General features: G+C 39.5%; 3 protein-coding genes across 4 annotated transcripts in view; all 3 read left to right on the top strand.

Moving 5' to 3' along the window:
• mmaa (metabolism of cobalamin associated A) overlaps positions 1 to 23829 on the top strand; it is a 147602-nt gene that overhangs the window by 96777 nt on the left and 26996 nt on the right. The window lies entirely within an intron of this gene.
• LOC132954849 (epidermal growth factor-like protein 6) lies at positions 707 to 3539 on the top strand. Its single transcript, XM_061027425.1, has 4 exons — positions 707 to 912; positions 2204 to 2319; positions 3187 to 3279; positions 3403 to 3539. Exons 1-4 carry the CDS (start codon positions 836 to 838, stop codon positions 3537 to 3539), a joined length of 423 nt encoding a protein of 140 aa, XP_060883408.1. The 5' UTR covers positions 707 to 835.
• LOC132954655 (nephronectin-like) lies at positions 4422 to 7469 on the top strand. The gene is made up of 3 exons (XM_061027274.1): positions 4422 to 4589; positions 6115 to 6249; positions 7136 to 7469. The coding sequence occupies exons 1-3, from the start codon at positions 4514 to 4516 to the stop codon at positions 7342 to 7344; spliced, it is 420 nt and encodes a 139-aa protein (XP_060883257.1). The 5' UTR covers positions 4422 to 4513; the 3' UTR covers positions 7345 to 7469.

Genomic DNA, 23829 nt, shown 5'->3' with positions numbered 1-23829 from the left:
TGTGTTATAAACCTGTACAGCACTTGTTTAACTAGATCAATAAACTTTGACTCGACTCAACCAGTTTGCTTAAAGTGAAGAAAGGGCAGAGGGAAAACTGTTCGTCCACAGTAAAGCTCCTCATACTCTCTAATAAACATCTTTTTTTTTATTGTAGCAAATAGCTAAGTGTGAAACTACATGCTTTGGTTCCACATGTGAATTAGCCTTTTGCAGGCAGAAGATGAAATCTCAGCCTCATAGGGACTGCCTGAACAGTACCAGCATGTAACATAATGAAGAGAATGTGATTATAGTAAAAAACTTAGAACCTCAGTGTACATGTGCTTTATGGACTGTTATTTCTAAGGACTAAACTGTCAGTGTAACAATAACACACGGTCCTTAAAGTTCTCAGAATAACAACAACTTTATATCTGATGATGCTGATTGTGTGAGACGGAGCAGAACAAACAAGCAAATTCACATCAAGCGGATGTTGTTTAGTCAACATGAACATATTATGTCAGTTCTTCGCATTCCTGTACTTCCATTCTGTCCCTGTAATTCTCCTTTTGTTTTTATCCCTCCCTCTCTTTGTTTGCACACAGGTGAGCTGTCACTCCCCTTACTCTCAGCACCCTACAATTAAACCATGTGACCTCCCCCCCCCTTCTACTTCTCAAACAGTCACACACTTAAATGCCCTTTCGCACACCTTGAAATTGCCTTTTTAACACACTTGAACGCACACATCCAGAAACAAGTGTCTGTTTTGACGGAGTGTAGGTTTCTGATGACATGATGCGGCTAATATGACCTTAATGCAATATTGTAGAACTGTTGGTGGAAGAAAATGATTGAAATTAGGCAAAGGGCCTTTGTGATGATGGCGCATTTCATTACACTCTCCTTTGTTCTTCATCAGGACAGGTAAGAATCACTTTATGATCTTTTTTTTTTTACATGGAGAAATGTTTTTCATTAACTCCACGTCTGTGTGTTAATCTTATTCATATAGACAGCTGGTTGGCTCTTCCAGTACAGCGTGAGCATGTAAAATGAACCCACTTGGCCTGTGTCTAATCATTTTTAATAGCCTCGTGTTACAGTGTGGGTGTGAGGAGATTTTACAGCGGGTACAAATGAAGCTTTGTCAGTGGTTCTGTAGGCCATATAGTTTATTGGAGCTTTGTTTATGACAGCAGATTTTAATGAGGGAAAAAATTAGAATTCAAGTGTTTTCTGCTGAATGCATGGTAATGAGAAAGGTGTTTCATGAGTAGTTACAGTGTACGGCTGTAGTGATTAGTGTGCTCAAAACATCTCACAACAAACTGTTTTATTGCTATATTCTTCATATTCATGTCAGACTGCGGATGAAGCATTTGGGCCCCCGTAATATAAATATCAGTTCAAATATAAGTTGGCTTAATTTGATTTTTAAGATATGAAGATCTGAACGAGCGAAAAGACAAACATTTCAAAAGTCTCACCAGAGGCACAAAAGTCCTAAATGAGCATAATTGTTTGTGTTTTAGGTGATTAATATTTGGAGAAATGTTTCATTTAGTTTTCCTTTTATTAGTTTTGGGCTAATTTAGCTATCCAGGGTGTAGACTTGGTCTAAAATGACTTCTGAATGACAATTAAGTGCACTGCAAATACTATATAATAACCTCAAACTGTGTCCATGGTGTCTTTCCTATCTTCTGACAGCCCCAAAATGCAAAGCATCCCGCTGTGGATTTAAAAATGACAGTTGTGTGACTATAGATATGTTAAAGAACTATGGGGCTGATGAAAGACATAACCATGCTTGTGTATGTGTATTAGATTAAATACCGTGTTTTACATCATCTGCAGTCTTAATGTTGATCTTTGACCTGTGATCATTTGCTTCTTTCTAGCACAAGAGACATTTAAAGTAATTTGATAGCGCTGTAGACTTCTGTGAATACTGTTTCCTTTTGACTTTATCATTTTAAAATACCATTGATCTCACATGACTTGGATAAAAAAAATGTGAATGCTGCTGACTTCAAACTTTATTTAAAGTTAATCTATTTGGCTTGCTTAAACTTATAGTGAGGACATAAAATCACACCAACCTCTGTGCTTATATTCATCTGTATCCCACTCTGTGTGCAGTCTGTGCTGAAATTGAAGCCCTTAAGACTTGATGATGCTTAATGGTCTGTTAACCTTTTGTCCTGCCTTGCAGGTCAGTGGTGGAAATGTTTAAGCACTCTAGGGGTCGCACACAGCCAGGACTCTGCAGCTTTGGTCAAACAACTTCCTGTTGTTTGGGATGGAGGAATGTTAACGGCATTTGTCAACGTAAGTCACTCTGCAGTTTAGTGACGGCACAACTACAGTGACATATTACAAACAGTTCAAAGGTTATCAGTTCGCCGTCCCAGCAAAACAACAAATAGTAGGGGAGTTTTGAATCTTGTCTTTCTGGTTCTGTTTTCCTCACATATTACAGTGTTCTATACTACCATATATATATTAAAGCTTTGGAGTTGGAGACATCTTACACCACAACAAACTCAGCACAAATTTTCACTAAACCACATTTATCAATGGCTGTAAATGAGATTTAACCACCATTCTACTTTTTGTTACTTTATAGAGTAAAACTTTAATTGCAACCTTTCCCGCCTAAAAATGTGTTTTACACTGCTAGTGCATTAAATGACTTAAGTTCAAAAGGTTTCACTTCAATAAAAACAAAAAACAAAGAGAGTTGTCATTCAACTCTTTTACCCAAATCTCTGCAGAGCATTTAAGCCTCCTTCAGCTCATTGGTTTGTTTTTTCAAAAGCCAACAACTTCATTGTTTTTGTTCACTACAACGCACCCATCAACATTGCTTCAAACCAGCAACTAGCACATAAATACATTATAGTGTTTAAAAGCTAAAGAATCAAATATTTTATTTGAGAGTTGGAGGAAAGTGAATATAACATTTTCTAGAAGTCATGAAACAGAACGATCTGAATGAATGAGATCTGCTGGACTTGTAATTAGGAAACTCTTTGCTTCCACAGTAACCATATCAACAAAAAATAACACAATACTCATCAACATATTATTATTAGCACTTTTAAGAAAATGATGGATCGTATCCTATATATAAGTGTACAGACGTTTGAGATATCCGCATGATTTGGTTTGTATTGTGTTTACAATCCTCCACAGCGGTGTGCAATAAGTCATGTGTTAACGGCGAATGTGTGGGGCCAGGCAAGTGTTTATGCTCCAAGGGGTATAAAGGACCTCAGTGTGATGAAGGTAGAGTATAATTCCTAAATTCATCGTCTGTTACAATTTCTTAGCCATTGCCCGTGTTCCCCAGCATCATTTACTGTAATGATTTCTATCTGCTGCTTGAATTATGTTTCACATTGACTCCAGATGTGAATGAGTGCGGTTTCCTGGAGAGACCGTGTACCCAGCGCTGCATGAATACACACGGTAGCTATCGCTGTTACTGTGAACCTGGATACACACTCAATGCAGATGGATGCACCTGCACCAGTGAGTCATTTTAATTTTAAACAGAAAATCAAAAGTTACAGTCTACCACCTGAAACCCATTTGAAGAAAACCGGTAAACTGACTGATGATATTTCTGTTCGTTGGATCATTTCTGCAAAAGAAGCAAAAGTCCAGTTTTTTTTATTGAATGGATAGTGAAAGATTTGTGGAAAAAAAGGATTATATAAATGGATAAACCTAAAAAAACAACAGTTCTTCAATGATGTTGTTGAACATTTTCTTAACATTTTCTCTTAAATCACTGAATTGTAACCATGGCATAATAGATCAAATAAACTTGAGGATTGCGGAAAAAAAGTCAAGGATTTTGTTCTTGAACATTATAATAAATATAGCTTTCATAATCGTCAGAATCAGGCGCTCCTTTTGGCAACAACAATAAAAAGAAAGACTTTGAATCATGACAAAGTCAAATGTTGTTTTTGTTTGTTTTTTTTGCCAGAAAGGCGTTCAAAAAGGTACTTGACTGTCTGACATGACTAAAATGAGGTTTCCATTTGTAGTCAGAGTTTATCAGAGACAGTACATGTGTGCTGTGTGCTAATATTACTGTGTTGGAATGACAGTTTGTGTGTGTGTTTACTTCTTTATGTGTCTTTTTGAGAACCTATACATTTTTTTTAACCCTCCGAGTCCAACACTATCTCGGAAAGTGAAGAGACTTTGTTGGATCTAGCTTCCTCAGAGGGTCTGTTTAAGAGGTTAAGACTTCATTTAGTGGTTTAAGTCAGTAAAAGGTTTAGGTTAGTATATGATCTTAGGGTTAACAATGTATTCGTGATTGTGGGCTGGGGATTGCTTTTTTTTTAACGAGGCACCTCACATGAACTGAAAAACAGGTATGTGTGTGTTCTCCGAGCTGTGATCCAGTGGCCCAATTCTTTGACCGATCCTCAGCCAGTGTTTCCCTGTCTGTCTTCCAGGAGAGGCCGCATGTTTCTCCCTGCGCTGCCAGTTTGGTTGCCAGATGGAGAGAGGGGAAGAAGTGCGCTGTCTCTGTCCCCCAGGCCTCCACCTGGCTGCTGACAACAAAACCTGTGAAGGTAATGCTGCCTCAGAGACGAAACACAGCTCATCACTATGTTGAATTACCAAAGAAAGGGTAGATTTAATGCTTTTCCTGTTTTTCTAAGCACAACATTATGTCAGACTGAATAATAAAGACAATGAAAAATGGTAGTTCAGGCACTTAAAATGTATTTAACAAGTGAATAGCCTTCATTATATCGTATTTTGTTGTGTACTATCCTTTATAAGACTCAAGTTTGGCTTTTTGGCAGTAACGGTCTTGGATTTTTGGAAGCAAAAACCTGGAGTTAAATTTGGAAATGTTATGAATGTATGCCACTATGCCAATTGACAGGATGCCTTCGAGACATGTCACTTCCAAATGAGCAGGGAATATTCTGGTAGAAGACACTGTGGTTGAAAATTCAAAATTCTTTACCTTTTTTTATTAACTTAATGTTTTTCTCCTGCAATTTCCTGTGGAGAAAATAAACTGACATTCTTCTATCAGTCATTTCTTTCTGCTTCTATAACCTCAGCTTGCGTTGGATCCATGATCGTACAAGTCCACATCATTTATTTTTGGTTTCATTTATACCACAGGTGAAGCACACAGCTTCCCAAGTCAGCTTACTGCAGTAAAGTCAACACCAGCACCTCTTCACTTGGTGTTTCCACCCGAGAGGGAAAAGGCCTTTAATTACCTGAAGTAGAGGAACACATACCCTGGACTCTCTCCTCGGTGTCCCACCGCTTTACGACTGAAGTCGCCTCAATAGCTCTGCAGCAGACTTCTTCTGTCCTGTAATGAACAAGCCTCCAGCGGGTTTTCTCATGGCCATTAACACATTTTCACACAGGGGTTAAGCGTTTTGATGGGAAAGATTTAATGCCCAATAGCAAAATTAAAGCTTCTGCGCCACTGATGCAAAACTATGATTACAGTTGGGTTAGCACATGCAATGCACTGTACTGGAGCATTTTCTGAAGTCAATCTTCACTGATGTCCTATTTATTCTTAGTAGGATTATAAGGTCATTTCTGTCATATTTATTGTATGAATTGTGTTGCCGATTTTGAACAATCTCTCAAAACAAAGTAATAAAGATCTTAGGAGACTAAAAACTTGGAAAGGGATGTAGGTTAGTGGGTCAATTATAATCTTGCAACTATTGTCATTCACACATGATAAAAACAAATACTAAAACGTAATTTGAGTGTCATTCTTTGAAAATGCAGCCATGATGAAGTATGTCAAAAGATTGTGTTTTGGGGTCGTTCCTTGTTTTGAAGAGAATACCACCTTTCAAAGCCTCAGTACAAAGATGTGGTTACAAGGTCAAAGTACTAATTTGTACCATTTTCTTAAGGTAATTATTGTTTTGAACAAAGACAAGAAACATCTAAGCACCTTGTCCTTACAAGTTAAGGTTTGTGTGTATGTACGTGTTTGTGTGTTTGCTTCAGAAGGTGATGGTGAGCCTGAGAATGTGACCAAAAACTTTGTCCGACTGACAAATGTGTTGCTGGTGATTGACCGTCGTTTGTTTTGTGTTGCAGATGTGAACGAGTGCCACCATGATGCTAGCGTGTGTCCGCCTCGGAAGACATGCAAGAACACTTTCGGCAGCTTTGTGTGTGTGTGTCAGCATGGTTTTGTGATTGGGACACTCCAGGGCTCGCTGCAATGTCGAGGTGTGTTCTCTATTTCTTACCAAACAAAGTTAGTCAAACAACTCACTTCATATGGAATAAATCTTTATTTTGGTTTAACAGATGGTCACATGTTGCTCATAAAAATATTTAACTAAGGTTAATGTGCAATTATGCCCATAAGTGGAAAGGTATTTTTGAGGTTTTCTCACGGACAAACTGTTCTCAAAGGGGAATAAATATTTGCACCTTTTTATTTGTTAGGGATACATTTTAATTTGAATAATGTCTGAATTGTAGCCGTTTTATACTGATACTATAATGAAAATGGCTGTTGCAGCATGTTGGTCCTTGTCACCCGCCATAGTTTTGACACAATTTGGCAGTAAATTGAAAACATGCAGAGAGAGTAAAGGGGATATATTGTGCAACAGCAGTCCCCCACCAAAATCCTGCCAAAGATGTTAAAACGCAGTCTTGTGCATCTTAGACCACCAGGCCGCAGGGACGCACATGTATGACATTTTTGAAACCACTCTCAGATCTGTTCCATGTCCAATCCTGTAAATGGAAAAAAAACAAAACAAAAAAAAACGGATCACAGTGCAGCTCCACATGTTCTCCTCATCTGTGCTAATTGGCAGAGAGAGGGATCATGTGAAGATGTGCTTTGGCAGCAGAGGATTCAGAGACCATGTTTATTTGATGAGCAGTCATAGCTCACCCACTCAGCTGTGGGCTCACCCACAAGCTGTTTTTGTTTTCATCCATGTGATGAGCATTGCAAATATCTCTGTCGAGCAGGTTTCAAACACGGAGTCCTCGAAACCCTCCGTACCGAGCTGTGAAGCAGCCTTGCTCTCATAAAAAAAAAAAGTGATTCAATATTTGCTGTCATTTAAAACATTTCAAACTTCTCTCTCCTCAGATAAGGATGAATGTTTAACTGGGTCTCACCGGTGCAGCCGTCACGCTCAGTGTGTCAACACAGATGGTTCCTACACCTGTCAGTGTTTGGAGGACTACTTCGGCAACGGACGCACCTGCTGGCCCAAGAGAGCCCCACAGTCCAAGTCTGACATGTACTTCAACTACAAACTCTCCAAAAGGACCAAGACCATACAACCTCCATCTTAAGGCTGCTTTTTCCAGCCCACATCATCTTCGGGTTACTTCCCATGTGTTCAGGTTAAAAATGTGTTTAACAGAGGTGAAAACGTTTTCATACTGAAATGTCAGGTACTTGTCCCAGTTATGCTAATAGTTTCAGCACAACTGGATACCTTGTTTCCCTTTTCTGTTTAAGGCTGTTCTTTCTCCTCCAAGCCAACAAAGTCGAAACCTGCAGTAGCCCCCCCCCCCCCCCCCCCCCCCCCCAAGCACCTGTTTGATGTCTTTTGAAGGAACCCTTCATTTAACAAACACCGAGCAACAAGCAACAGGACCACACTCTGTACTTTGCTCATGTGCTCCAGCCTAAATGGACTGTGATGACAGGAGAGTTTTTTTTTTTCTTTCTTTGCGCTGGCATCACCGCTGTCACAGAAACACCAGCCCTGTTGTTGCATGTGGAATATCCAACAGAATGCCATAAGGTTGAAGTTTTCTAAATGAAAAAGCTGCTTTTTTTTGTGGAACTAAATTTGTTAATAAAAGGCTGACCTCTGCTGGAAAGATAAGGGAAAAGGCTATATCAATAAAAAGGAGAGGATATTTATGTAGAATTGAAAGTCAACTATGACTGTAAAGGGTTATTATGACTCTATTTTCAAACTGAACTCTATTAAATGGGGGAAATAACCTGTAGCCAGTGTCAAGGCTTTTAAACTTTTTTCTAAAACACAGACTGATGTTTTATCTCCTGCCCTCTTCCTCTGTTATGCCACAGGGAATGTTTTCAGACCTACTAAGTCACACGCAGGGCAGACTACCACACAGCAAGAGAGCACAGACAGGTCAGACCAACCAAATACCAAGAATCTTTGTCTGTCAGCAGCTGTCTGGAAACCTCTTCCTGAGTTCCGAGAGCAGAAAAGTGGAAATTGAAGTTTGTTTTTTTGATGTTTTCCTCGGGGTCAATTTCAGGTTTCCTTCCGAATGATTAAGTTTGTGACCCCGGGAGACAAGGGATTGCAGTCGTTTGAGATAATAACTGTAATGATGGGAGACGGTGGTAGGGGGCACTATGTGTGGTATGGTGTCAGGGCCTCAGTTGTAGTCCAGGAGGCTTTGAGGTGCTGAGAGAGTCGGTCTTGCAGTGAGAACAAGCAGCTGCTGCCTGCTGAAGGGCCCTGCCACTGACCCTATTCATCCCAGCAGCAGGTGTCACATCAAGTCCCCGCCTCACCCTCACGCACACACATTCACACATGTGCTCCACACACACCCCATGTGCAAAATCGCATTGCCTCGTGCATGTTGACGCACACACTCATACAGATGAGTGTGTGTGTGTGTGTGTGTGTGTGTGACTGAGGGGGGACCTGGAACTACTTACAGAGAACAAAGAGGGAAATCAGGAAAAAATGCAGCCTCTTCGAATAAATCTCACCACAATGCCGAGAAAAAATCCCCAACCTCACCCCCAGAAACTCAAGAAAAACCTTGTTTCTCTCTTTCAAAGCAGTCAAAAGTGTCTTACAAAAGCAGAAATAGAAAACATTTTAGATAAAAGGATCCAGGCCCCCTCTCTGAAAAGGACCTCACACTAAGTTGTGTGTAATTCCTACCAGAAACTGGTTTATTTACCAAAAAATAATAAGATTTAATGCCAAGGCACTTAGGCCACAAATAAAGGACAACAAGTGGTGGGTGCGCTGAAGGGGGGCTAGAGAGAAAAAAGGAGTATGATGAAGCAGGGGTGGAAATTTTCCCTTTTTCTTCTGCTTGTTATTTTCTGGTTCTCTGTTTACACGGCACACAAGATTTCAGCAACAGTGGCGGCGGAACTGTGTGCCGAAAGGCCTGCGCAAAAAAGATAAAAGAAAACAATAAACATGTCAGAGGAATTTGGACATCTGCATTGACACAAGCTCTCACACTGAGGCCATGGCAATTTCACGAATCAAAGCGCTGCTGCCTCGGCTTTCCCTTATATAAGGCAAAATCAACATTTATCCTGAGAAAGTGAGCAATGATGCTGACAAGTGCAATAGAGCCAATGACAATACAATAGCAGAGATGCTAGAAACAACTGTGCCACCCACGTAGCTGAAAGCCTGTGCTTTCAAACACCACCGCTGAACTGTAAAACCACTAAAACCCCTGTGTTGCCCATACAGTCCTTTTCACTTTAGCTTGAAATAAGCCAGCCTTTTCTCCCCGTGCTCCATCAGAGGAGGCTTTTCCAAGGCTAATTCTGGTATTATGTTCCACATCTCCTCCGACACACAGTCACTTTACGGAGGACCACAGCGTAGTGTTTTCCATGAATGAATTGAAATTATAAATGCTGACCAATCCCACTCTGGGGGAAGGAGCCAAAACTTGAACCCTTGGCGTACAATTATAAATCTTGTTAGGGGGCCATTTTCTATTGCTCGCCTTGTCCTACAAAAATCTGAGAGAGTGTGACAGCTCACTGCCTACAGCAACCTTCCCAGATTTTTCTTTTATTCACCATTGAATGTGACTGAAATGAGCTGAACTAAATAAAAGCGAGCTTATTGCTTCCGTTGCCAAATCATTCCCCGTATTCGTGAATCTGTGCCAAAAGAAAGGAGAAACAGAAATAAGCTTGAATCACTTGAGTGCAGAAATTAAAATAGACACACATCACAGCAGCTTACCTAACCCACTATACCCAATTTTGCCACGGTGATAATTACAGCTCTCTGTTATCTGTAAGGCAGCGCTGTCCTCTCTGTCACTTTTAAATCACATTATGTGGAGTAAATACATGTGAGTCACTCTCTTGTGTGTGACCCTGTGCACCCGCGCTTCCTTGTAATTCTCATTCATGCTAATACACTCCTGATGAATGCTCTGCTGTGTGGTGTATGTGTGTGTGTGTGTAAGAAAACATGATGTGGAAATATCCAAAGAGACCTCAAATGTATTAAAAGTTTACTCCCAGACATCTTTGTTGAAGCCACACACACACTTGCTTCCTGAGCTGTTGTGTATCAGTGAACCTTAATTCATGTTTCAAATCCTTATGATGGCTTTGAACTCTGTTTGAACAGTTGGAAGAAGAAGAAAAAAAGCCGCCCTCTTTTCCTGTCTTTTCTCCTGCCTGCTCCTATTCTCTCCACAAGGTACGTATAACAACTGGAACAGCTCACATCATAACATGAAAGTGGAGACTTGACCTGACCGGAATTCACTGTGCCTAAATCATTCTTAATATGAGAGCCGGGCAGCCTTGTTCAGGGGATTATCCTCCATAGAACAGGAAAGATTTCTAGCTAATCTTTATAGGAATGCCCACTCTGGAGAAGGTGAAGGGAAGTGGCTGGGACCAAAGGTTTCTCCTGGAAGTCAACACAATTTCTTATTCTGCCGTGCAGCACTTTGGGCCCTACCAATGGGAAGACCAAAACCTTTGTGTTCTTTTAAATGTGTGTCATCCAAAGTATGGAGGGGAAAGTTTGTCTTCAGCTTGAGCAGAAATGAAAGGTCCTGATTAGTCTTCATTTTGTACTTGTTAATGACTAGTTGTCATTTGTCAAGATTTGCAAGTTCCAGTTAACAAACTTGATTAAATCTAAAAGTGTTAACAAATGTCTAAAGATTTGAGGGAGTGGGTTGGACGTACAAAACAATACTAAAGATATATCAAGGTAAATTTTAAACTGTTTTTCTAGAATGTATAAACTGTAATTCTAAATAAAATGGTCAAATACATGTATAATTTAAATAACTTTAGCTCAAAACCAAAGCACATCAAGACAGTTTTGTACTTTTTTGGTACAATTTGGGCCATCTTGACATTTTCTTTTTGAGAAGTTCCAGCTGAGGCACATTGACCTTTACAGATGCTATGATGGGATGGTATAAGTTTGTTTAGGTTGCAGAGCAGAAATGACTTGGTTTGATTAATGACAATTCATGGTTTGGGTTAAAATGACAATTTTGGATGGAGCCTTTGTCATTAAGATACGTTCAGGGAATGTTGAATGTTGACATTCAGTTGAATCAAAAATGCCCAGCCAATCCATAATTGTTGTAAATATGTTTGTATGTTGTCAGTCTGTTTAAAACATGTTCTGCTGCCCTCAAGTGGCCAACAAACTGTTACTCCATCTTAAAAATCAGTTATGGAAGATGACAGAAATGGTCAACCACAATGGTTTTTGATTTAGTAACTCAGTTTAAACTGGCTACAGAGGGCAACTTTGAAGTCATGGACCAAGATTTGTATAAATCTGGGAGAGAGCATGTTTCATAAAGCATTTATGTAGCCCATACATTTGAGGAAAGTTCCGGCAAGAAGAGGGATGGGCAGAGTTTTAATTGGTGCTGTTCTGGAGGCTGAAACAGTGGAATCGTTGTGAAAAAGTCCCGACAGCTGCAGAGGTTGCTCGTTGGCTATTTCACACAGCTCTCACTCCAGCCATGCAGCCGTCCAGCCATCCTTTTTTCTCTCTCTCTCTCTCTCTTTCTCCCCTCCTGTGCTAGTTCAGGTGTCTAGTCAGCTACGGAAGCGCTGGGTGGCACCCACCCAGACTGGCCAAGCTGGCAGTGTCCACTCTGTTGAGGAATGTATGAGAGGGTTGCTGGCAGGGCTCGCAGCTTGGCAGGTTGTCCCGCTGGGGAATCACTCAGTGAGAGCAGACCGCAGCCAAATCCCTGTCAGTGGCCGGTGAGCTCACGAGGGCCGGAGTCGGAGAACACAGACGTAGACACAGAGACGGACTGTAGTCATGCTGTGTAATACCTTCCCATTCAGTCTGCCGAGCCACTGCCCCACCCTGCCTACGGGGACACACTCTAAATTTTCAGAGTGGAACTGAGAAATGAAAACAGTTTGTTCCGCTCAAAACTTCAATGGGTGGAAATTGTTTTATGGCTGTAGTTCTCAAATTGCCGGTTCATACACTTGATTTATCGTCCAACTTAGCTGTTCTGACAGTGCAGAATTACAGCATAAAACAAGATGTTGTATACACAGTTTAGACGCAAACATATTTTATAGGTCTCTGTCTTTGAACAATTCAAAGAAACTCTACATTGCTGAAAAAGCTTCCCTATTCCACAGATCCTTTTCTCAACCCCAGGCCAAACGGAATCTCAATTTCCACTTAAACCAAACTTGAAGAGGAACCAACAACCCCAAAACCTCACCTCAACCTGACCGCATTGCAACCGCTGCTGGCATCATTTGTCCCAATGCTGATATGTTCTGAACCATTGGTTGGTATATTGTTTTATTTTAAGGCTTTGTTCTGTCTTTTTTGGCAGCATAAAAATCAACAATGACCTCCCTTTTAGCTCTATGAATGACTGGCACACTGTCTTAGTTTGAAAAAGATTTTCAAAAAAAGGAAGCAAGTACATTTTGACGGAGAAGTTTGAATGATTTGACATGTTTCTTGGAGCCTGAGAAAGACTTTCCATCCAAATGTACCCCTGTGAAGCTGTGAGTCAGTTGCTGCCAAGAGACTTTCAAAGGCTCCTTTGACACAACTTCATTGAGAATGGTACCTTTTGTTACAGTGCAACGCTGACATCTAATGGAGAATAAGAGGATGTGCATGCAAAACAGAATGGGTACTTGTACCTGGGAGGGCTTGTTCTTAGTGCTCCAAAAGTACATTCTAGAAACCAAAAATGTTTTTTTGAAAGTGAAATAATGTGAAAACAACCAAAGAGTACATCATGAAAAAGTTTTTCCATAAGTCTTTAAAAAAACGTCTGGAAATACAAAGAGGTAAGTGTGATAAAAAAGCATGAAGATATGGTGACGGTTGGCATAGCATTTAGTTCGTGCCCCATGTACAACGACTGTTGTCCTCGAAGCGGGGGGACCAGGTTCAAGTCTGATCTGTTACTCCTTTCCTGCACGTCATTCCCCACTCCTTCTCTCCTTAGTTTCTAACTATATACACTGTTCAATCCAAATAAATGCACAAAAGCCCCCCAAAAAAGCATGCATGAAGATATCTTTAATAGCTATTGGGAGTGGATGCAGTAGATGCAATTTACATATATGTGTGTTTTGGTGTAAAGCTGCAGACCGCCAACCCTCGACTTGAAAAGATGTTGCAAATTTTGAAAATCGAATCAAAAAGTGGGGCGTGGAAAACAGAAAGCGACCTAAGGATGAATGATATGTAATTGCAGCCAGGGGCTATGCAGTGTGCAGTAAGAAAGGGGCTGAGTATACAATATAGGGAGCTGTACATGCTGGGAAGGGAGAGGCGGGGGAGCTTTCCTATAAAAACAAATTAGAAAGATAGGCTACATAAAGACAAGAAAACTGTAAAAAAAAATATATATATAAAACAAAAATTATAACATTATCAGTATTCAATAAGATGAGAGTTAAGAATTTACCACACACTGTGCGTAACACACTTAAAATATTGTGTTTCATGAATTAAGTAAATGGGGGATCTCTGGTTTTACTTTAGGGAGGATTTTCTAGACAGTGGAGGCCTGACACAAAAGTTCAGTCTCCCTTGGCTCCCAACTTAGAATTAATAAATATGCCTAATAAAAACTTTTTTTTAGTTATCCAATAGTTACAATGTGCAAGAACACTTTTTTCTTTTGATGTATATATCAAACTATTAAATATTATGAAGCAGGACAAAAGACTACTTTGTAAACCGCCAATCTGGCATCCTGTGGACAAAATCTTTCACCAGCCACTTTCCACCACTAGATGGTACTCAGGATCTACTTTAACATTAGCAGCTCTTTCACTGTTGTCTCTGTTTGGTCTGGTCATATAGCTTGTTACTTCTATAAACAAAATGGTAACATATTGTTCAAAAGTATAAAAAAAATAAAAAATAAAATAAAAAAAAGAGAAAGGCTTTATCCTAATCATTTAAATTTTTGTATTTCTTAGTATGGCTCAAGGGCTTTTGCTGATTGTAACTATAATATATGCAATCAAGTAATCAACCATGGCCATCAGATTTAGTAAATGATTATGTATATAATTGTATTACAAAATAGATTGAACGGATTGTTGTTTATGACAAGATACCTTCACGTTTCTATTAAAGAGCATGACACCGAAAGTATTCTATTTTCTTTTTAGAATATTTTTTGTTTTGGGTTTGTTTTGGGACTTGCACTCAGGCAATAAGCTCCAAATGCATTAAAATACAAGATCCCTTTAATTGTGAGGTTATGTGGGAAGAAGATATCATTTTGCATCCTGCAAACCTGACATCAGACACACAAACAATTCTAAACCTCAGAGCTCATACAGATAGGGTCAAAGGAGGGTGGATCTGCTAACGTGGCTGAGCAGGAGATATGCTCTGATGTTTAAGAGAAAGGGCTGTATCATGATCAATATGTACCCCCCACCCACCTCCCAAGGGCCCAGACATTGAACTGAGGACTAAGGGATGTGGTCAGAGAGAAGACGGGTGGTAAAGTCATCAATCTGAAAGCCAAACATGACACCATATCCTCATAACAGTGAATCCTCTGTTAAATTTTACTCAGGAATGAATTGATTAGGAGTTGTGATAAAGGATAAACTTGGGCAGTTAACCGAGCTTGTCCAGTAAATGTCTGATCCCTATAAAACACATCAGCTGATAAACACACACACACACACACACACACACACACACACACACACACACACACACACACACACACACACACACACACACACACACACACACATCTGTGCAGGTCACATGACAGCTGTAACTGCAGGGATCAATTATAGATTGGTGACATCAGCCTGTAGTGTCTGGGTACTGTTTCTTTCCCCAAGTGCATTTGAGAAGGAAATTCCCAGATTGACCATGTTCTTGATTTACTGCTCTGTGACATGCTGCTTAGAGTCCAAGGGAAGGATTTGTCTCTGAGAAAAGTCAGAAAAATATAAAATCTTTAGCAAAACATTTGCTGCTACAATTGCAACACAGCAGCAACATTTATTTATTCTAAAACCACAATAAGACAGACTTAAGCTTCCTATTGTTTTAATGGATGCTGTACTCCAAAACATCTTACCTTATCTCATTTGAGTAGATTGTCAGTGCACAATTCTAGCTTTATATACACAAGTTTTTGATTTTATTTTGCATCATATCTTGATGCACACAAAATCAAAATGTCAAGCCATATCGTGCTGATAGCTTAATGCAAGGGTTGAGCATATTGCTGACATCAGCATGCTGTCAACGATGACCATAAAATTGGATTATGTTTTCTTCATTAACTTATTGTTTAACACGCTGTAACATTTTGCAGCGATATGTGCTCAATGGCATTAACCTAAAAGAAGGCTACATTTGAATCTGACTGACAAGTCATCCCATATTGAAGGAGTCTGGCCATAAACATTAGGCACTCCACAAAACTCTTCATTAACCACACATTTCTCAAAAACAACAACAATCGGGAGAAGTTCATAACCAGCCTTTTACTGTGTGTTAAAAGAGGGACAATCTCAACAAGTGAATGCATGAGTGGTTGTCTTAGTTAAGACAGAAGTTGAAGACATAAAGGGCCCTAACTCAGCGCTCTTTTATACACCCCATGTCACATTCACCCATTCACACCACATTCACACACTGATGGAAAATGCTGTTTTCTTGTAAAGTGTCCATCAGTATTAACTAATCCTATTCAGGAATCATCATTCATCACCTCTGGGGATCAATAAAGTACTATCCTATCCTATCCTATCCTATTCATACACATTCACACACCGCTGACTTAGAAGCAGGAGCATTTTAGGGTTCAATAACTTACCCAAAGACATGTCAAAATGCAGGAGCTGGGGATCGAACCAACAACCTTCTAGCTGAGAGCGACCATACCACAGTTCCACAACTGCCCCTGTGGCTGATGGGTAATGTAGGCTATGCTTTGATAGTTGGCAGTACTGTGGAGGTACCAGGTGGGTTTCCCCTACTGTTTATGCCTGTTAGCAATAGTGCTAATTAGCATTAAATGAGCCAAGCAGCTGTCCCTTAGGAACTATGGAGAGAAATAGGTAACACTATGTTTAAAGGTGCACTATGGAGTTTTGGTAGTGAAATTTGTAAGTTGGAGAAGTGAAACAATTCCATAATATTTTTTTTTAACTGAATACACAAACTTTATTCAAAGGAAAAAATGGATCCCTGGAACACTGATTGGAGCTTAAAAGCTACCAGGAGAGTTACGGTTTCACTGTAGCGGGCCCCCCACCATAACTTCTCGCGTAGCATTTTATCTTCAAACAGTGATCCAGGGACCAAAATTTCCTCTGAGGACAGTTTGTGTATAGAGTTATGAACAAATACCACAGAATCTGTACACGTCTCCAACTTTCACATTTCTCTACCAAAACTCCATAGTGCACATTTCAGATTGTCCAGCCCAGAGGCGGCGTCATTTATTCCAACACCACTGACACGCAAGCACACCTACAAGCGCACAGACGCAAAATCGCAAGGGCAAGCGTGCACAAACATCTGTCGAGCCACATTTTAAAGGTCTTATATGTTGGAAAGGTTGGAATATTCAGCTGGGAAATATTCAGCTGAAGGCATACATGCACACTTCTGAAGGTAAAATGAAGTCCAACTGAGCCAGTGGCAGGGCCTGCACACTCCTCACTTTGGCCTTTGGCTAGCAATAGGAGACTAAAGATTTAAGGTCATGACCTTTACGTTATCATACAAATCTTATCTTCCCTTTGCCATAATAAGACAAAGAGAGCCAGTAATTGGGATGTACAAGATAAATAGTTTAGTTACATGGATTTTGAACAACTCACAGAACTTTTAAGTTATTTCATGCACAATTCATATTATTTACTAAAACAAAATGGAAACATTTAGACATTTAGAGAAACACAAAATAAATGGTTTGTTTTTCATCAATCAATCAATCTTTATCTGTATAGCTCCAATTCATAACAAAGTCATCTCAAGACACTTTACAAAGAGAGCAGGTCTAGACTATACTCTTTGTTAGTCATTGAAGGAAAATACATCATAAAAAACCCTAAAACCTTGCTTGGTATCAAATTTTGCGTTATATATCTAGTTATTTTCTGACATTTAGCTATAGGTTTGGAGCCTTTAATGTAGTGGTTAATGAGTTCAAAGTCAGAACTCAAAGAAAACCTGCAGCTGGATGAGTAAGAGTTATGACTAAGATAAAGGTAAGACATTGAATAAACAAAGATAGATCGCTTCAAGAATCAGATTGTTTTACAATTATTATGTATAAATGCCATTATGGCAACCCTGCTTGCAGATGTTTTATGCCTTGTGTCTTAAAATTCTTGAGCTGTTCAGTGTGTGCATATTTTTCATGGTAAACATAGAAAAGATGTTCATGTTGCCCAGTCCAGAGTATTAACAGCTACCTTACACATGTAACCAAATATAACATCTGAAATCAACATTCAAAAACTTTCAACAATTGTTCAGTCCAACAGACAATTAAACATGGTTCCCCTTCTTAATAAAACAAATATCTGTAATATATAGACACATCATCTCCTCATTATGCATTTACAGCTGTTCCTTTGTCTGAGTAACATTTGACCTCAGATGTCCTTGTGGTTCATCCACTAGTGTAATCATTTTTGCAGCAAACAATCAGTCATCAGCTTTGTTTGAGGAGTGGTCTATTTTTGCCCTGCAGTTCTGTCTTTGGAGGCCAAACCAGGAAGAGGTGATGTCATGATAGCTATCACTTACAATGCTCCAGCCAGCTCCAGATGTACAGACCCCCCCACCCCCCTTTTCTCTCTAATGGTATGACCTCAGCCTCCATGAACAGAGGGGACATCTGCTTGATGATCCGGTGAGTAGGATCCAGGTTTGATCTAATGAAAGACATCACAGGCAGGCTTCTTGTGTATGTTGTAGGAAAACATCTGTAATCAAGCTTGTATTGACTCTCGGATTGGTTTCTTGAAATAGATCAGAAACAAAAAGGACATCTAAACATTTAATTTTAGAGTTAAGTAATTATGTACTGTAAATTATTGGGAAATGAATTAGGCTTTTTGCTAAATATAATCTTTCTTTGCTCCATCTGAACATACAGATACCTTTCTCACATGATCCAGAAAAAGAGTAGTGTCATGTATGTTGTTGGCAACTTGAAACTGATCCCTTTAATCTCCGGAGAACTCGACATCAGCTCACCTAAGGTTCTCTCACAGGAGTCCAGTCCACAGTGAAACATGCTTTTACAGTTTATTGTTGATGCAAATGTTCAAGTTTTACTGATAATTTTTTTTTTTTTTTTTTTTTTGTAAATTGGGAACCTTGGAAAATTCTAAATTGTGTAACTTTAGCAACGATGAAAAACATTTAAACTAAATCATGAGAAATAATTTGATTTACTAGCCTACTACATGTGATTCCTCAATGTTAAAAAAGTTAGGTATCTTTTAACTTTCAGTTTATCTTTAAACTGACTTAAAAGCATAATCAGGAGGAGATAAACCACATATACTGTTTATCTATATCTCAGGAAAGGAGGTTTACATGATGGCATGAGTCAGCATAGGGTATGAGTATATTTTTGACTTGTGTTTCTTTATTTATCTATTTCCCCCTAATAATGTTTTACAGGATTCCTTTTTTGGAAATATATTCATTTTGTGTTCCTATGATCTGGATAATCATAACAATAAGGCTTGTAGTCAGCTGAACCTCTGGTCCCTGCCTTGTGACGGCAAAACTGACACAAAAGTTGTCTTTTTAAATATGCTACAACTCCCCCAGCAGGTCCTAGCAAGCCATAGCTCAGCAGTTGAACTCAAAGGGATCTTCAAAGCTATAGCATGTCAAACACAAATTCATTAACCAAAGGGAAATGCCCGAGACTGGACGCCAATCCTTTGCAGGTTCCTAGCAGATTAATGTACCCCTGGGCGAGCTAGAGTCTCAAAATGCACCTGACTTACATGTCTTTGCAAAATGAAGGAACATTCACACAAGCAAAGGCATTACCCTCATATCTTAGATGTATAAGATGTGAACCACACTTCCTTTGTATTAATGCTTCTAGTGCACCTGTACAGTGAAGGACAGCTGGCAGAGATACAGGTGCATTGCCATGTGTCCACCACGAACAAGCGTCGGCAGTTGGTTGAAGTTCATTGTGTCACCACCCCCTTGTGCGAAATGTGCCATGGCTGCTTTGACTGACAGCTGTGCTAGAGTTAACTGTCCAGTCTAACAAGTGACTGTGACAGCTGCTTTTAGACGCATCCCCTCCCCGAGACCCCAACACTTCTACTCAATAAAACCAGTGCAGACCACCCTCCATACTGATCCCAGGGAATCTCTCTGCTGGGGGGGGGGGGGGGACTGAGCTGTACGTATGTGTGTGTATGTTTAAGGGTGGGGGAATTGCAGACAGAGTCCTCAAGGGAGTGTCATTTTACACAGTGGGTTTAGATTAGAAATAGAGCATTGTCTAGTGAGAAAAGCCGTCATCAAACCTCTGAAAGACCTGTGAGACAATCAATCAGTTTGCAGGACAGGGGACAAAACAGGTGTATTTCTACAAATTGAAACTTGTCAATGAACCTCATTACATTGAAAAGCAAATATTTTGGTCCTAACATGAAAAATAGGTGAGCGATAAGGGTATGAAGTTGTGTCAGAATGTGATTGGTGCATCCTCTGTCTCCATGCGACGTTGGTAGAGAAGGAAAACTGAGATCCCCTGGAGACAGCATTCAAATATTACCACCTCAGACATTATTTCTAGAAGGACTTGCAAAAAGCCGCGCCAAATGAGCCATCCGTTTGAAATGTGAGCCGGCCTGATGCACTGATGCCGTGCCTCGCATTGCTGCAAAAAAAAAGAAGGGATGGAGACCTGCCAAGAGCCCTCGTACAGCCAAATGAATTTCATGTGTGAAGGAGTGTCATCTAAACACATGTGTCAGTCATCGTTAAGTGTTTCAACCCGTGCTAATTCATGGAAGTCAGAGGAGTTAATGTTGTAATCAATCCTAACCCGTGAGTCCACTCTTCCTTCTTTTGGTTAGATACAGGCAGCGCTCCAAAGTTTCTAAATGGCTCTTCATGAACTCTGACCTAATAGAGCCTACTACTAAGTGCTTCAAATGTTAATGTCCTGTCCACACATTTTACAGGCAACATGTTGGCCTCAAAGGTCCTGTCCCGTTTTAGGTAGAGGGAGCAGAAGTGTATTTGACTATTCCAATAGCTGCTGCTCTTCTTATAGAAGAATATTCTGCCTTTATTGCATTCCAGTGTGATTGTGAATTATTCCTGCATCAAAAAATAGAGAAAATGGACTTATTGCCAGATACATTTTGATAGACACAATGAGAAACAAATGTGTCAAAATATTTTTCAAAAATATTGAGACTTTTATGGGCCAAAAACAATGTGAGCCCCAAATCAAATAAAAAAATAATTAAAATGTTTGAGCTAGGTACAGATTTAAAATTGAATTAGTATTTACATTTTCACACCTTGTAGTTATGTTTAAATGTTTTTTTTTAATTTAAAGTACACATTTATTTTTGGGGAATGTAACATGCATCAACATGGGAATGACTAGAAGCTTGACTCTATGCTCAAACTTTAAGGTGCCTTTAAAATAGACAGATAAGTAGAACAATTCAAAAAACTAGTTCACAACGTTTTTGTTGCTCTATTGAACAATTGACAATTGAACCAAATTACAAGTGTAAAAGAGACCTCAGGTGCTCCGTGGTTAGAACTTTGATTTTCTTATTATTGGTAACCCTGGCCAACCCCAGATTTGTCCAGATACGTTTTTATTCTCAGTATACTGCAAAGCACATTAGCCACTTTTGCTAGTTTTTGGTCCACTCGGTTTTCTTTATCTTAAGACAGGCTGATGTCAGCAATGTTTTTGTGATGTGTTTGCATATGCCCATGTCCTGTCATGTGCAAACCCACTAACTGTATATCTCTTTCAGCCACAGTTACTACTACCGAGGCTAGCTTGTTAGAGATCACAGATGAGACGAAGCTGAGCTCCCTGTTGGCATTTCCTCTCCTTGGTAAGTGGTTGGAGTACTGATGTGGCTTAACAACTGGGACTGTCATTTAAAGCCAAGATCCACATTCAGTTTTTATCACTTCTGTAGAACAATATTACATAGTGCGCATGTGCTGACCATGCAAGCAGCCTGTTATAGTTGCTACTGAATTTCCCCCTGGGGATTAATAAAGTATTTCTTGTTCTGATTCTGAACAGCAGCCGCCCCTTTTGGTCTGATGATGGTTCAAAGGTTCATTTGGTTCCCTGTTCTAACAGGACAGTATTATTGCATCTTCAGTGTGAATATCAAAAGTAAGCTATGCATTAACAGCCGTATCAGCTTCAATTTTATTACTGCTATGGCGTTTTATTGCTTTCCATTGATTTGACATAGCAATGATAAAGATCTAAATCACATAAATAAGAAGTGCTCACTTGCTCCCAATCCTAACAACTGCATTAGTGTATAACTGTGGTGTGAAATATGATTGGCTTCATGTTAGCCACTTTAAAATGCAAAAAATGTGTCCTCATTTAACATAAAGAGAGGTTGGATGACATTCGTCTACTAAGCCAAGTAATTCAATTACCTTACACATCCTTATGCATATGTCCCTAAATTTGGTTAATACTATATATTTATTTTTCATTTGCTGATTCAAGTATGTGTTGTCCAATGAGTAAATGAACTAACCTAAGGAATATTATTAACCCTAAAAAAAGATTCATGGCAATGTGAATGTGGCTATAAAACAGATTTAAATTTTAGGTTTAGTAGATCAAATTTGCTGGAAAGATCATGGAATATTTGAATGTGACAGTGTGTGTGTGTGTGTGTGTGTGTGTGTGTGTGTGTGTGTGTGTGAACTGATAAATTCTTGATCCTTTGAGTAATTAGTCTAACTCTTATAAATCAGTTTCTATGTAAGGCCTAGATAAAAAAAAGTGATGTAAAATAGCAAATTTTTACGTGTTTAACGTTATAGGTGTAAAAATGTAGGCTATTTAAATTTGCTACATTAAGTAGGCTATAGCTGATTGCTGGCATAAAAGGTGTAAATTAAAACTTGTGAGAAATTAGCCTACTGGAGTTGCAGTAGGCTATAATTGGCTAAAATGTCTTAACAAGTAAAGTGCTAGTAGCCCATAAATTATAGGCTACTGTGGCTACTTTGTATTCATTTTGACCACAAATAGAAAATACATGATGGATTTAGGGATCCAGGGTTAAAATGTACAAAATATCAAGGTAAAAATATCTCTTGAGCTAATACTGGTTTAATGCACTGTTATGAAATTAAATGCCATAAAACTTGATGGGATCTGTTCCACTTCCTCAGGAGCAATATGTCTGTGTTCTCATCCAGTTGCCTATCGTGTATGGGTGTACGAGTGTGTGCGTGCTTTAGAGGGAAGCATTCAACCATTCTGCGGAGCCTTCTGTCTATTCCTACTCATAATCATCACCACCATCATCATCATCATCATCATCGTCGTCCCCACCCCTCCCTCTCACCCCCCCCCCCCCCCCCCCCCCCCCCCCGCCGCCCCCATCTCGCACTGTTTTCCCAGATTTATTCACGTGCAGCTCGCTCCCGCCTCACTCAGACATTCTGTCGCCAGCGCCGTGACGTCACATACGCCAGAAGCCTCCTCCGCTCTGAATGTTTCCCTCCGCCTGCCTTGGAGAAAATCTAGTCCTTCTCACAGCGGCAACCCTGAACATGGATAATTAACTCGCAAAGAACTTTAAGAGCGTGCTAACGTGTGTTGTACAGTGATGGAGCCGTTTAGCAAGATTTAATTGTTTGACGCCCTTTATTTAATTATATTTCGAGCCTATTCCTGGTTTAATGAGCTCTGAGATATTGCTATAACTTTCTTAGGAATGTCTGTTGTATTAGTAACTGAGTACTTTTTTGTATTTTTATATGCTTTATTGTACTTAAAATTAAAGTTTCTTTACATTTTCTGGAGAACATTCTCAACAATGAACCTGTTTTTACACCTTTTGCTTTGAGATGAATATTTCCTGGTTGTAGTCTATCACTATATTCACCTCTTCAACTCTGCTTTTGACATGGACTTTCAGTTTCCTAATGAATCATAGTTTATTCTTAGTTGATTCTTGTTCTAGAATATGAGTCACTATACTTCTAATGCACATGTAAGAAATGATTTATATCACTTCTGAGGAAATGACACTTCATGTCCTCTACTGCTGCTGTTTCCCAGTCTGAAGGCTATTTTCATGCATTATCATGCAATATTAATGAGATGGTTTGAAGAACTGTTCGAAGGTTCACTCTTGGCATTGCAATATCATGCCTTTTTTTTCACCCATTACCAGAGGAATATAGGCTGGGACAGAATGGTGTGTGTCTGTGTATTGTCTGTAGGTGAGAAGTTGAGATAATGGCATGTGTAAGCTTGCTCCCTTGCTTTACCACTGCTGCTGTTGGACACACATGTTCT

The sequence above is a fragment of the Labrus mixtus genome, chromosome 2 (assembly GCF_963584025.1).
Source record: "Labrus mixtus chromosome 2, fLabMix1.1, whole genome shotgun sequence".
In the NCBI taxonomy this organism is placed as follows: domain Eukaryota; kingdom Metazoa; phylum Chordata; class Actinopteri; order Labriformes; family Labridae; genus Labrus; species Labrus mixtus.
This window is presented reverse-complemented; position numbering and strand designations above follow the sequence as displayed.